This window comes from Arachis ipaensis, chromosome B1 (genome assembly GCF_059453495.1).
Source record: "Arachis ipaensis isolate K30076 ecotype BB chromosome B1, ASM5945349v1, whole genome shotgun sequence".
NCBI lineage: Eukaryota > Viridiplantae > Streptophyta > Magnoliopsida > Fabales > Fabaceae > Arachis > Arachis ipaensis.
In genome coordinates, this window is record NC_142436.1 from 28,903,854 (window position 1) to 28,918,154 (window position 14,301).

General features: G+C 30.6%; 1 protein-coding gene across 2 annotated transcripts; it reads right to left on the reverse strand.

Moving 5' to 3' along the window:
- Positions 1–971: 971 nt before the first annotated feature.
- LINC4 (crowded nuclei-like protein) lies at positions 972–6,856 on the reverse strand. 2 transcript variants are annotated; one of them, XM_088501305.1, is made up of 8 exons: positions 6,267–6,856; positions 5,195–5,404; positions 4,838–5,091; positions 4,120–4,390; positions 3,941–4,024; positions 2,053–3,863; positions 1,602–1,922; positions 972–1,378 (listed from the first exon to the last, which is right to left on the reverse strand). In XM_088501305.1, exons 1-7 carry the CDS (start codon positions 6,471–6,473, stop codon positions 1,646–1,648), a joined length of 3,114 nt encoding a protein of 1,037 aa, XP_088357431.1. In that variant the 5' UTR covers positions 6,474–6,856; the 3' UTR covers positions 972–1,378; positions 1,602–1,645. The 2 variants fall into 2 exon arrangements, with proteins under 2 accessions (XP_088357431.1, XP_016186317.1); XM_016330831.2 differs by having other exon boundaries at positions 972–1,487.
- Positions 6,857–14,301: the final 7,445 nt, after the last annotated feature.

Sequence of the window (14,301 nt, forward strand, 5' to 3'; positions counted from 1 at the left end):
ATGTTGTTGAATCTTTCTATTGCGAATTTGAGTATTATTGATGAAAAATATTAAGGATTTCGATCGGTTTCCAAAATATTTTTCTTTTAATTCCCGTTGAACCCCGAAGCCAATTCAAGGAAACAGAAGGTAACAATCATGTGACAATATGGCTAAAAATGATGACAATCTTACGTAGAGTTCTATAAATTTCTGGATTTTTTTTAAATAAATAAATAATTTAAAAATAATTTAAGTTTTTAAGTTTTATTACTTATTTTGTTTATTGTATAAATAAAATGATTATGCACGTATCTTATTTACACTGTAAACGAGATATATTCTATTACACATGTGTGCACCCACGACACATTTATCAATATACGTGTCTTATCTTATTTCTAATGTACCTGAGATACGTGCATAATTAATTTGTTTATACTTTAAACAAAATAAGTAATAAGACCTAAAAACGTAAATAACCTATAAATTACCTATTTCAGTAAATAAAAGAAATAAATTTTTATTTTAAAAAACACAAATTCTTATATTGAATAATGAATAGTTTTATTTTACATGAGAATTCACTTTTACTCATATATGTAGTTATGTACTATTTTGTCATTTAACAAGGATGAAACATTTAAAATTTTGTAAACACTCATATTACCATGAATCAGTTAAGTTGGATTACTTTGAAATCTAAATTACCAATAATGTGACTTAGCTAAAACAAAATAAAGCTATGGGTTGTTTTATCTGATCCAACACTACGAATAATCTAAATATACCTTTTTCATCATTTCCCTACGTTGAATTTGTCATGAATGCTAGCTAGTATGCTACAGATCAGGATATGAGATTCATGAGACCATGATAAGCAAATTAGAATTTCTTATTGAATAAAGAATTAAAAAGTTTAGTATGAATTTAGTATCGATTACTAAAATTTACTTCAAAGTTAGAATTAAAATTTTAAGACAATAACAAAATTGACGCAAATTAAATGTCAATACTTTTAAATTTTATACATAATATAGGAGAATTATTTCGAGGCGGATGGACTAATTTCAGGGGCTCCAAAAGACAGAATACCAAAAAATTTAAGTTCTTTTAACTCGAAGCTAATCGATAAAATCAAACACTAGACCTGCATGGTCCCAAAACGACAAACCAAACCACCCCCGAAATGATAAAGCTTATATTTGGGAAAAGCTAAAGGATGTCCCTTCACCCTTGAGCCGTTTCTAAGTTCTAACTATTCAACTTTTTCTTCTCTCTCTCTCTCATGGACTGAGTTCATAAAACATCCCCATTTACGAACTATCAACATAGTTTCTACACACAACAGCACCCTTCAAAGTTCTCTCTACACAAAGCTCCAAACATCTTCAGTTTCCTGTATTGAATGAGAAGAATAAATCCCATCAATATACCTCACAAACTCCTAATATATTTACTAATGTATTATCCACACTATGCCATCCCTCTTCACAATCAAACACAACCTGAAAAAATTTGTAACAGGTGATAATAAGAAAGAGGGAAAAAAAGAAAAGGCACTATAAACTGAAAAGATCTATCCTGCAGAAAAAGCAAAAGCCCATGTTGGGAAAACTTACTGTCAAGTAAATAGTTAACACTGCTCAGAAAATTATATCCCTTTTTATTCCATATTTCCCAATGCACTGGAATCATGAAGTAAAATATCTTCTTGTATAGTTTTGGAATTTGATTGATCAATTATTTCGTCATGATTAAATTGATCTGCTCTGGGATTCTGCAAATTATCCCCAGGCTCCTCATTAGGGTTGATCAGAACATCGACTTTCTCAGAAGCCACTTGTGACACATGAATGACCTTATCTACCATTACCACACGAGTTTCTTCAGTGGTCCCTTGGGTTTGATTTGATGATGTACCCACAGACTGGGTCGAGACACTGAAAGCGAAAACAATAAACACACTTCATGTAACTATATGAACCTAACTTCGACAGAAGATTATCAAGTAAACATGTATATAGAAAATAAATAAATAAATATAAATGATTCAAGGTAATGATTTTGTACCAGTCAGAAGGACTTTTGATTGTCGTCTCTTCTGCTCTTGGTCTCTTATTCTGTCCCAGACCTACAAACGAATCACCAGCTTTATTGTTCATGTTGGAACTTCCCCTTTTCCGACGTGCAACAAGACGCTCATCTGAAAATAAAGCAGCTTTTCCATTCACATCTTTAGTTTCAGATTCAATGGCACTTGCTCTGCTGGCATCTTCAACCCGAGAAGGAACTTCGACTATTACTTTTGGTTCTCCAAAAGAAAATCCTGTTTGTTGGCTACGGCTAGATTTACGAGGTGGGTTGTCATTTTCAACATGCCGCTGTCCGCTGCTAACATTACCATTACTGGTACCAGATATGAGGTGCGTACCCTCATTTGCCATAATGGACTTGTCTGAAGTTCTGGAAAACCTTTGTGTGCAGGCTTTAATCAACGAGAGAATAGGGCCAGGAGAAGCAGGTGATTTCTTCACAAGTGAAGTAACTAATTCATTTCTGGTCTTATCAACATTCTGCTGAAGAATCATCTGCTTCAAGTTTTTCCTTGCAGATATTTTCTGCCGGTTAGATTCCATGTCGGAATTAAGCAATTTAACAACAGCAATGTCTTCGGAGACAACTTTCAAATCCTCTAGCTTCTTCAATTCTTCCATATGAGCACTGATTTCAATCCTATCAGCATGCAACAATTCTCTCTGCTTCTGGAGCTTATCCCTTTGAGCCTCTAGTTCCTTAATGCAGTTAGTTAACTCAGCCCATTCCTTGTTTCTCTGGTCTCGATCCAGATTTATCTCTGCACGCTCATTCTGAAGCCTTTCCATCTCAAAGGAAACCTGTTCCAACTCTTTTACAGCTTTTTCCTTAAGAACATTAATATATTGGAGTTCCCTATTCTTTTCTTCCTCAAAAGCCATTTCTCTTTCTTTCAAATAACTTTCCACTTCTTCGCGCCTCTTCTCAATTAGGTTATTCAGCTCCCTCTTTTGCATCTCAATGTCCCGCAAAAAATCTGCTCGCTCCTGCTGCATCTTGGTAAACCACTCAGAATGTTCAAGTGCCATCTTGTTCAAGAATCTTTCCCGCTCACTTGCAAGTGATGCCAAGTCCTGGGAGTACTGATTCCGCATATTTTCTTTTTCTTCTCTTAGCTTGTCACGCTCATTCTTAATGAAAGTGGAAACAGCCTTCCTCTCCTCTGCAACAAATTCGGCTTCCTTCTGCAACTCGTCTTTCTTTTCATCAAGAAGCTCCCACTCAGCTTCAAACTTTGCCTTCTCAGCTTTAAGCTTATCTGCTTCGGCCAAAAGCTCCAATTTCTGGGATCTTACAAGGTCAATCTCTTCCTTCAGTTTCATTTCAAAAATTGACAGGTCACCTGTTTCACTTTTCATGGCCTCAAATAACTCCTTTGCATTATCAACTTGTCTTCCTTTATCCTCCAAAGATGCCAAAGACTTCTGCAGATCTTGTTTTGTTTGTTCAATTTCATGTTTCTCCTTTTGCAAAAGGGTTTTATTTGATTCAAATTCCTTCTCAGCAGCTCTCAAGCTTTTATCTTTTTCTTCAAGAGTACTTGACAGATCTTCCAGTTCCTTCTCCTTATCACTCAGTGACCTTGACCGAACATCCAAATCATGCTCCCTTTCCAAGATTTGGTCCTCCCTTTGTTTAAGATCAACCTCCTTCAATTCCCAAGCTCTTCTCTTCCTCTCGATTTCATTTTGAACCAATTTCCGGTGCATTTGTAGCTCAGTTTCCAACTCATGTTTTCTTGTTTTCAATGCAGCTTCCTGACCAGCTATAGCTTTCTGAATTTCATCCTACATTTTCAATCAAGCTAAATTAATGTACAGAAAAAACTTAGAATTTTAAAGTAAATAAATGTGAGAGAACATACACATTCTCTACTATCAAGTTTTCCTTGAAATTCAACCAACTCTTGCTCTTTCTTGTTCAGCTCGGTTTCCCGTTTAGCAAGTACCTATATTTACAGAATGCAAATCCAAACATGAATAACAGAAAGATAGTATATAGTTCATATTAATTTCATCTAGACCAAGAATTTCAGAGACAAACCTCTTCTCTTTGTCTTAGAGTGGCATCCATCAGTTTTAGATTGGTTTTCTCATCATGAAGGGCTTCAAGTTCCTTCTCAAACTCCTTTTTTGTATCCTCTAATTCTCTTTGAAGACGATCTAGTTCCTGAGACCTACTAAAAAGGTGATCCTCTCTCTCATTGAGCAACGTTTGTGATTGAAGTAGCCTTTCCTGTTCTTGCTGTAAAACCTTCTGCCTTTCAGAAAGGGATTGCCTCTCAAGTATGATCTCCTTGTCCTTTTCATCACAACTGAAACACACACGCGCACACACACACACACACACACACACACACACAGATCATCATACTTTTTAAACAATCAAATTTTAACAACATATGAAATTTAACATTGACTGTGAGTTGCACCATTCATGATCTGATTATTGTCAGCATTCCAATCCAAAAATTGAGTAAATCTTTTATGTAAAAGAAGATTTCAACCCAAAGGAATAACAAATTTCATTAATCAATCTTGCTTCTAGGATTTTCACAGTCTCCTGTATACAGGATTTGTGTATTAAAAAAGAAAGGTTAGGTATCCTCCTAAACAAGCCTTTCTAGACAACACAGGTAGGTATGTTGCATAATCTATTCATACAAGCTTCCAATAACAAGGGAATTAGCAAATCAATATACCATAATTAAAATGACTCTGGGATAAAAGGAAAAATGCAAATTATATAGAAAATAACATACTCTGACTTGAAAGTAATGATTTGCCGCCTTAGGTTATCTTCCCGTGCTTCAACATCACGAAGCTTCCTTTCTGCAACACCAGTAAATCGGTTAGCCTCTGCTTGCAAAGACTCAGCCGAACGCATCATCGCCTCAGCCTCCGTAAATTTTTTCTGAGCTTCATCTATCAACTGGTGTGCTTCCGCAATTTTACTCTCAGCTGCAACCTTGGTTTCAGCACATTCAGTACGCATCTCATGTAACGCCTTCTCAAGCTACCAAAATCAATAAAACATAACCCTCTAGACGTTAGAATAACATTTGGGCAGAACAAACTTTTTCTTATGTTGGGAGAGAGAAAGTATTGAACAAGCTTACACTTGCTATGCATGCTTCTTTGACACCTACTGTCTTCTTCAAACTTTCTTCGCGTTGTCTTGCTTCAGTTAAAGCAGATTTAGTCATGGCTGAATCATGTTTATGCATTAACTCAGAAGACTCAGCCAAGGTCTTAACTTGCTCATACTTGGAAGCCAATTCCCTTCTCTCCATTATGAGAAGGCCCATGTGATGCTGGTGATCATATATCTACATCAAAGTTGCAGGTTAGATAAAAAGTAAAAGTAAGAAATGAATAATGAGTTTTCTAGGCAATTATATAAGGCCTCAAACCATACATTTCTCACTGAAACGAAATACATCAAACATCATTCAGAGTTTTCACTTGAAAATGCAATTCAATAGATAATTAAGTGAGGGGCAGAAGTTGATTTGGTGTAAGCAGTAACAAAACTATTCAACTCAGAGCTCTGTGATCTAACTTCCTAGAACTCTTAGGCTGAGAAGCTAAAAATTCAAATTTGAACCGCTTTAGTTACATGGTCCCTATATCAAAATCCAAACTTTAGAATGTGCAATCCAAACTTCAAAGCATTCTATAAAAAGACATATGGCCATTAATCCTCAGGTTCCAAAATCCCACTAATAATCCAAAAAACTACATTTTTTTTAAACAACCATAACATCAACATTTCAAGTTATTTAGCTATTTACCAATATAGAACATGGCAAAGCATCAACCCATTAAGGTTATAGTTGACAAGCAACACCGGCAACATGAAAAGAATTGACAAGATGCCATATCAAGTGGCATTTATCTTCTGGAATCAAAGTACGTCTTAAAGGAAAACACAGTGATCTAAGCCCTCTCAAAATATCATTAATGAACATACACCCAAATATAAAAACCATGAAAACAAGGCCGTTTTCATCCCTATTATCTTAAACCGGAAACAATTTAACCCAATATATTCATACAATTATGACTCTGCTCAATGTAACCAAGAAATGCAAACTCGGTTGTCCAAAATCCCTAAGAAACCCACGATTTCTTACTACCTAAAATCAAACTAATGGAAAAAAAGAAATTGTAATGAAGAATTTTAAGAACCTCAGCTTCGAGCTTGGCGATGTAAGCAACAAGGGCAGCTTTGTCTTTCTGCTTAATCGATTCCTCATCAAATCCAGATTCCTTGAGACGTTTCCAAATCTCTTCATCACTGAGAGGGCTTCTCAAAACCCTAGAACCCGGCGTTATGGATAAGTGCTTGGTAGAATTAGTGGGAGTAGCCATTGACAGAGGCGTCGAAACCTCCATCTCCTACACTCAGTATTCGAATCTCTTATCTGCTTCTTTGAAACGCTAGTCTGTGTTTTTAATCTGCTTTTGGGCTTTGGTGGGTGGGACAGTGTTGAGGAATTGAAAGTTAGAAGAAACGCACTTTACTTCCTGACTCGTTACTCGGTACACTCTGTATTTGGGCTGGTCTCTATTCTTTTCCACTCTGGAAGTGTTGGCGACGCCTTGTCAAACGACGTCGTTTTACTTGACCTTCATTCAAGTGTTGTAGGCGCGTTTTTTACTGTACGAAGCTTGGATAGGATAGATAGGATTGTAGAGAGATACTCGGTTAGACGTTGGAATCTTGGAATTAAATTAAATTTTGTAAAAAAAAGGCAAAAACAAAATCAATTCCTTGTGATTTTCCTTTCTCTTGCTTCAGGGGATAAACATAAACGTCTCTCCATTTATTGTTTGGGAGCCACTTGTATAAAGATGTTAAAATTATCTTTCTTTTTAAGATATTTTTTAAAAATTAAAATTTAATACATATAAATATATAGTTAATTAAATTATGTTATTTTTATTAAAATTAGACTAACAAATCAGTTTAACCAAAATATTAATATTTGAACTGGTATAAATTAATATTTTTTATAAAAATAACTACAAGATTTCTTTTATAAAAAATTATTAAAATATTCCTATTATATATACTAGCGGCTGAACAAGCAGTTAGTGTCTGTTGAGCCGCTTTTTTATTGTTTTTAAAAAATTAATTTTATTTTTCTGTTAATATATTATTTATTTTTTAAATTTATTTGATAAGTATTTTTTATTTTAATATTAATGTAATCTTATTTATATCATATTTTGTTGAAATTAAAATTACTGTAAAAAATCTTTAAAATGTTAAATTATAAAAACACATGATAAAGAAGTAATATAAAATTGTCCTAATTTAAAGTTTTAGATAATATATGAAGTGAAATATTGGATAGAGTAGATTTTTATTTTCAATTATGCTTAAATATATAAAGAGTATTTTCAGAATGATAATACCTCTATTGTATTTCTTTAAAAACTTTGAAGGTTGTCTATTAATTTATAATATTTTTAATTTAATTTTTTCATCTGCTTTTTTATTGAATTAAAAAATTATTTTTATATTTTTATTTTTAAAATAATAAATTTAATATAAATAATTAAAAATAAAATATTTTAAATTATTTAATATACGTAAAAAATATAAAATAATTAAATTTAAATTGAAAAAAGTAAGAAAAAATTATATTATTATGTATAATAAAATTAAGATAAAAATTTACTAACATTGTTTACAAATTAGTTATTTATATATTAAATTTATTTATTTTTTTCAATCTTATTTAATTTAAAATAAATTTAAAAATTTATATTTAAAATATTTTTTATCTTTATGCATAATTTTAATAGATAAAAAATTATTTCTTTAATCTTATATTAAATATCTTTAATTATTTTTAATTTTATTATTTTTTTAAAATTATTAATTTTTATTTTGATTATATCCATTTTTTTAATCTTTCTTTTTACAATGTATAATAACTATTATTGTCTTATCGTCACTTTGCCTTGTTTTATTTTCTTTCCTTGTTTTCTTTTTTTATTAACCCCAATCGTAATCAATTACCACCATACCATTATGATATCTCTCATTTTTGTTTATCACTTTGATTCATAACTATCCATTGTGTTAACTTTTGAGTTGTTAAAATTTTGCTAAAAGGATTATTTTCTTATTTGATTTAGATATCTAGATGTACAACTATTATATAGATATTTATTTTTCATACTTTATCATTTTAAGAAAATATTTAAGATATCAAGCATTCAAAAATTTTGTATAGAATAAATAAATAAAAATAAAAAAATCTATAAGTTATTTAATTTTTTTAATATATAGAATAATATAATTTAAATTAATTTAGGTATAATACTAAAATCATTAAGTTGTTATTATGTGTAACAATGAAGATAAAAATTTATAAATATTTATAAATTTATTTATTTCTCAATTTTATTTAATCTAAAGTAGATATAAAAATTTATATTTAAATCATTCTTTTCTTTCGCATAATTTTAATGGCTAAAAAACCTTTATTTCTAATAATTTTATATTCAACATTTTAAATTATCTTTAGTTTTATTATTCTTTTAAAATTTTTAATTTTTGTTTTCATTATTCTTTTTTCTTATCATTATCTATCTACATATTTATCGTTGGCTCACCGCCACTCTTATATTAGCTTGTTCTCTCTTCTTCTCCTTCTACCTTCTTTTCAATCGCAATTAGTTATGACCATATATTAATTCGTAATTATTACACTCAAAAGTGAATACTACTTTAAAAATAAAGTAAAAAAAAAGTCTTATAACACTTGTGTGAATCATTTACACTCCTATAAATATAACGAAGGAGTAAACTTAATTTTTAGGGATAAGTACGATTTTGGTCCCTTAAGTTTAGTGCCAGAATCGAATTCGTCCCTCTTGTTATTTTGCCATTAAAGTCGTCCTTAATGTTTTTTTCGTATTAAAATCGTCCTTTTTATTTTTTTTGGACAAAAATGCCCTTCCCCGTCTTCCCTTCCCAGCACCCCTACGTCCCCACCCCCCACCACCACCCCCACCCCCACACCCCCACCACCACCCTGCGTCCTCTTTCCCCCCACCACCACCACCACACTGCATCGTCCTCCCCGCCTCCCCTCCCCCTCCCCCTCCCCCTCTTCCCTTCCCAGCACCCCCACTCCCACCCCGCGTCACCCCCCTCCCTGTCTTCCCTTCCCAGCACCCCATCCCACCCCACGTCACCCCCCTCCCCGCTCTTCCCTTCCCCTCCACCCCCACCACCACCACCACCACCACAGCAAACAACAAACAGAGATAAATTAACAAACTTCTTCCATCAACAGCAAACAACAATTCAGAAATCAAGAAATTACCAACAACTCAAAACCAACAACAATTCAACAAATCAAAGATTCAACAAATCAAGAAGCAGAAGACGAAACAGAAAGAAATCGAAGCAAGAAGCAGAGGCGGCGAGCAGTAGTGGCGAGGCGGCGATCAGCAGCGGAGCGCAAGCGACGACGACGAGGAGGTCACGGCGGCGACCTCCCTGTTCCCCCCTTCTTTCCACCTCCACCCCCCGGTAGCGTGGTGAGGACGACGGCGGCAGCGCGGCGAGGACGCGGTGGTGATGAACGCGCGGCGGCTCCAAGCCCGTGACCCCTCTCACTGGGTCTGACGGCGGCTCCAAACGGTGCGATGGTGGCGGCGACTGAAGCACAAACGGCGGCGACAAGGTCTGACAGCAGTAATGCGAGCAGCAGCGAGCTGCTCCCTCCCCGGCGCCAGCCCCCTCCCCCCTTCCCCTCCCCTCCCCTCCCCCCTCCCCTGCACCTTTGTAACCCCCCCCCCCCCACCCACGCGTTTTCTTCCCCCCTTCCCCAAACACCTGTTTTGTTTTTTTTTTTAATTTTATTTTTATTATTAAAATAGGAATAGGGGTAGTTTAGGAATAAAACAAAAAAATTTATTAAAAAGGACGATTTTAATACGAAAAAAAACATTAAGGACGACTTTAATGGCAAAATAACAAGAGGGACGAATTCAATTCTGGCACTAAGCTTAAGGGACCAAAATCGTACTTACCCCTAATTTTTACTTTTATGAGTATTTTTTTTATTATTTAATGCACACAAAGTCATATATTTTCATTTATGATAAAGGTTAAAAATTAAAGTTAAATGATATTAGTATTTTTTTTATTTAATAAAATTAAAATAAAGTACAAAAATAAAGATAAAAATTAAAAAAATAAATAGTTCTAAAAAAGGATAATATCAAATTTTATGTCACTATATATGAGAACGATGATTTATTTTATTATATTTATTTTTATACCAAATAATTAAAAAATTAAATTTTATGTTCATTTTTGTTACTTATTTTACTTATCTATAATTGTTTTAATTAGATTTTATATTTATTGAGTCATCTTTTTTCCTAACAAAAAAATAGTTATGAAGTCATTTTTATGTTTTTATAGGAGGACATTCATTATATCATAATTTTAATAATTAATGTAAATTTTAAAAATTGAATAAATTAATATTTATTTTGGTTACACTCAAGAGTGAATGATATGTATTCTTATAGTCAAGAAATACATATGGGCTTTTTTGGGTGAGCTTCTAAGAAAAGATCTTTTTTCGAGTTATCTTTTTTTAAAAGATCTTATGGAAAAGTAAAAGTAATTTTATGTTTGGTATCTCATGCAAAAAGATCATTTTATCTATCAAGTATGTTTGGGTATAATAATGTAAAAGTATTTTTTTATTTATTTATTACATGAAAAACATCTTTTTTTAAGGGAAAAAGATCTTTTAAAAAAAGATGTAAATTATAGCTTCTCAAAAAAGATGTTTTTTTATTTTTCTAGTGCTTTTAATTTTACTACTAGAAATTTGCCAAACACGCTAAAAAATAAAAAAATATTTTTTATTGAAAAAAGATCTTTTTTTATTAAAATAATGGCACCCAAACAAACACATAGACTTAACTTCTTCTATAATAAGTAAGTTTTTCAATAATTTAATTTATAAAAAAAGTCTCATCTTTTTATTTATCCTACAAATTAAAAATTAAAATTAATATTCATAGTTTTGATTAACAGAATTAAAATAAAATATAAAAATAAACCTTAAATAAAAATAAAAATACAAAATTTTAAATCCTAAAATATAAAATAGTTGAAAGATAAAAAATTACTTAAATATAATTTTTTAAGCCACTCCGTGAACTTAGATGAATAAATATTACATGCAAAATGAATCATAATATATTGACACAAAAATTATTGTGTATAAATTTTTAAAAAAATAATAAACCTCTCTCATTAATAACAATATTGGAACTTAAATTTGAACGCTAATCAATATTATATATTGTGTAGATACGTAAAGTATATTAAAAGGGTACGCTAATAATTTGAAGAGAAAAATTATTTTGTGTAAATTTATTTTCAAGAAAGATTATCCTTATTGAACTATTTTACTTTTATTCCTTAAAAACATATTCTAATAAAAAAATCTGTAATAATAATTTATATCTAATAGGAATATCTTAACAAGGTTACTGTAAAAAAATGGGGAGAAATTTTTTTATTTAACGTAATTGACGAAAGAATTTTTTTAATAATAAATCTCTCTTTTAAGAGTAATATTGGATCTTAAATTTAGACACCAATTATCATTATATATTGTATAAGTATCAAAAATATATTAAACCAAAATAGTATGATAATAATTTTAAAAAAAAGTATTCGTTCTACATTTAATTAAAAAATTACCCTGTTTAAACTATTGTGCAATTGGAGCCATTTTATAATCTTACTATTGAGGGTGAACAATTTGAAAGTAAAGCAGTTACATAATTTAGAGAACGTGAGTACATGATTGAGTCTATAGTTTTAAATTATAAAAACGAGGGTAGAATAGAAAAAAAAAAGAATTGGATACTAAACCTTCCGTATTCCCATTTTATTTATATATATATATATATATATATATTAGAGCAATTTACACAAATAAAATGAATGAGCAAAACCTTTACGCAAATACAACATTGGCAATTTCCAGACGCAAATGCAATAAACGCAACTATATATAATCAGCTACACCTTGTAGCGGAACTCAATTGCACGTAATCCCGCTACAGGGTACCGCGGATTACGTTGAGGGCTGCGTTACTCATAAACCGCTACACTCTGTAGCGGTTTATGCTCATATGGTGCTACACTCATAATCCGCTACACCCTCTAGCGGATTATGAACAATGTGGATTGATGAGAAGATGCCTATATATACCAGTCTTAGTAACAACTCGTGATACAAAATGTATGAAGTTATACAAATACATTGTCCATAAATAATAAGCCATAGAAATATAATAGGCACGAGGCATTAACAGTAACACGGATTAAATTTCTACATTAGGCATAAGCCATAGCTTTCGGAGTTTTGAATCTTAACGAAAGGTTTGCAAGTATGAATTTAATGAAAACTCGACGTGCATCTTAGATTCCTCATTTAGATATGATTAAGTTAATCTTTTTATCCTTACTTCTTATCTTAATTTAATAATAATAATATTTAATTAATCTTATTATCTTTTAAAAGTTAAAATAGGATGTTAATTTACCGCCACTTCCAAAATAATTTTAGCAGTCTTTTATTTTCTTACTCCTTCTTTCTTTTTAATACTTAACTAATCTTGCTAAAGGTAAAGAGATTGGGTGTTTTAATAAGATCTTGGGTTTAACGCAAATTATTAATTTAACTTGCTCACGTTCTCATAATTAATTAAATAAATATGTGAAATTAAAAAAAATAAAATTAGAATTTATAATGTATAAAAAATTAATGCATGTTCTTTAAATATATAATAAATAAATTAATTTAAGATATAAAAATATAATTTAGTTTTATTTTTATAAAATTATTTCATATAATATTAAAATTCAATTTATCTTATTTTTTTTAAATCTTATTTTTGAATCAACATTTAATAAATTCTTTCCTTTTTTTAATGTAAAAGTGGCCCTAGCATATATTAAGATATTTAACAAAAGATAATATATGTAGAAAAAAATTTTTGGGATCTACAATTTTTAGTCATTATTTAATTAGTACAAACACTAAATTATCTTCAACAAATAAATTTTACTAATTCATGTACGTGTTAATTTTTTTTTTTAATTATTATCGATAAATTTACCGTCCGAAAACAGAATCTAACGATAACTTTTTAGCAGTCACCTGATTTTTATCTTCCTTGCAATTAAACTATATATTGAAATCAACACAGCTATATTCATTAAATTAGCTACATAATCTAAAGTACTATAAAAGCTAAAACCATTAGAGTCATAAAAGTTGAACACTGTTCTTCTGCATGATTGTTCTTAAGGCTAATCACCGAATTGCACGTTGAATTAGAAAATTTAAGAACTAGGAATTTTAAAGGTGAAATTTTGTGAAGGAAAATGTACTGATTTTTGAAAAACTAACACTTTTGAGTTTTGACTGCGATTTTGAACATTCCGACGGGGAATTCGTAAACCCATTGCAGTTTCGAATTTTATGTGCAAGAGTAACAAAATAAAATAATGAAAATTAGGTCTTTAGTTTTTTGAAGGAAAAACGAGAACTTGAAATTGAAGTGCATGTATAATATATATGAAAATAAATGTATGTATTTAAATGAGAGTCTTTTTTCCTTCTATTTATAAGATATATATTCTCTCCTCTTACAAAATTAAAATAATATATATTTTAATTCATTTTACTAAAACATCTATCGTTAGTACGTATTCATTATTATAATATATTTAAATTATCAATAATTATTTAGATAATAAAAATAATATAAAATATATATTTATTATTATAGTAATATATTTTATTCATTTTAAATATTTTATCATAAAATATAAAATATTTATTTTTTTTTAAAGAAAAGACTCTATTTTTGGAGTGCCTCCCCATCCTAGCAATTCTTTTGAATTAAGAAAAAAAAAGGGAAGGAGGAGAGTATTAAAAAAAAAAAAAAGTAGTCTAAAAATAATTATAACATAGAAATATCACGTAAAAATAAGTAAGTGATATACACTTTTTTTTATTATTCATCCTCTTTATCATCCATCATTTTTTTAGGTGCTTGGATTTAATAACGTTCTTTTTAAAATTAATTTTAGTTTCTTCCAAATCAAATTTTTAACATTTTTTAATCATATTATTATCCATTAAAATACACT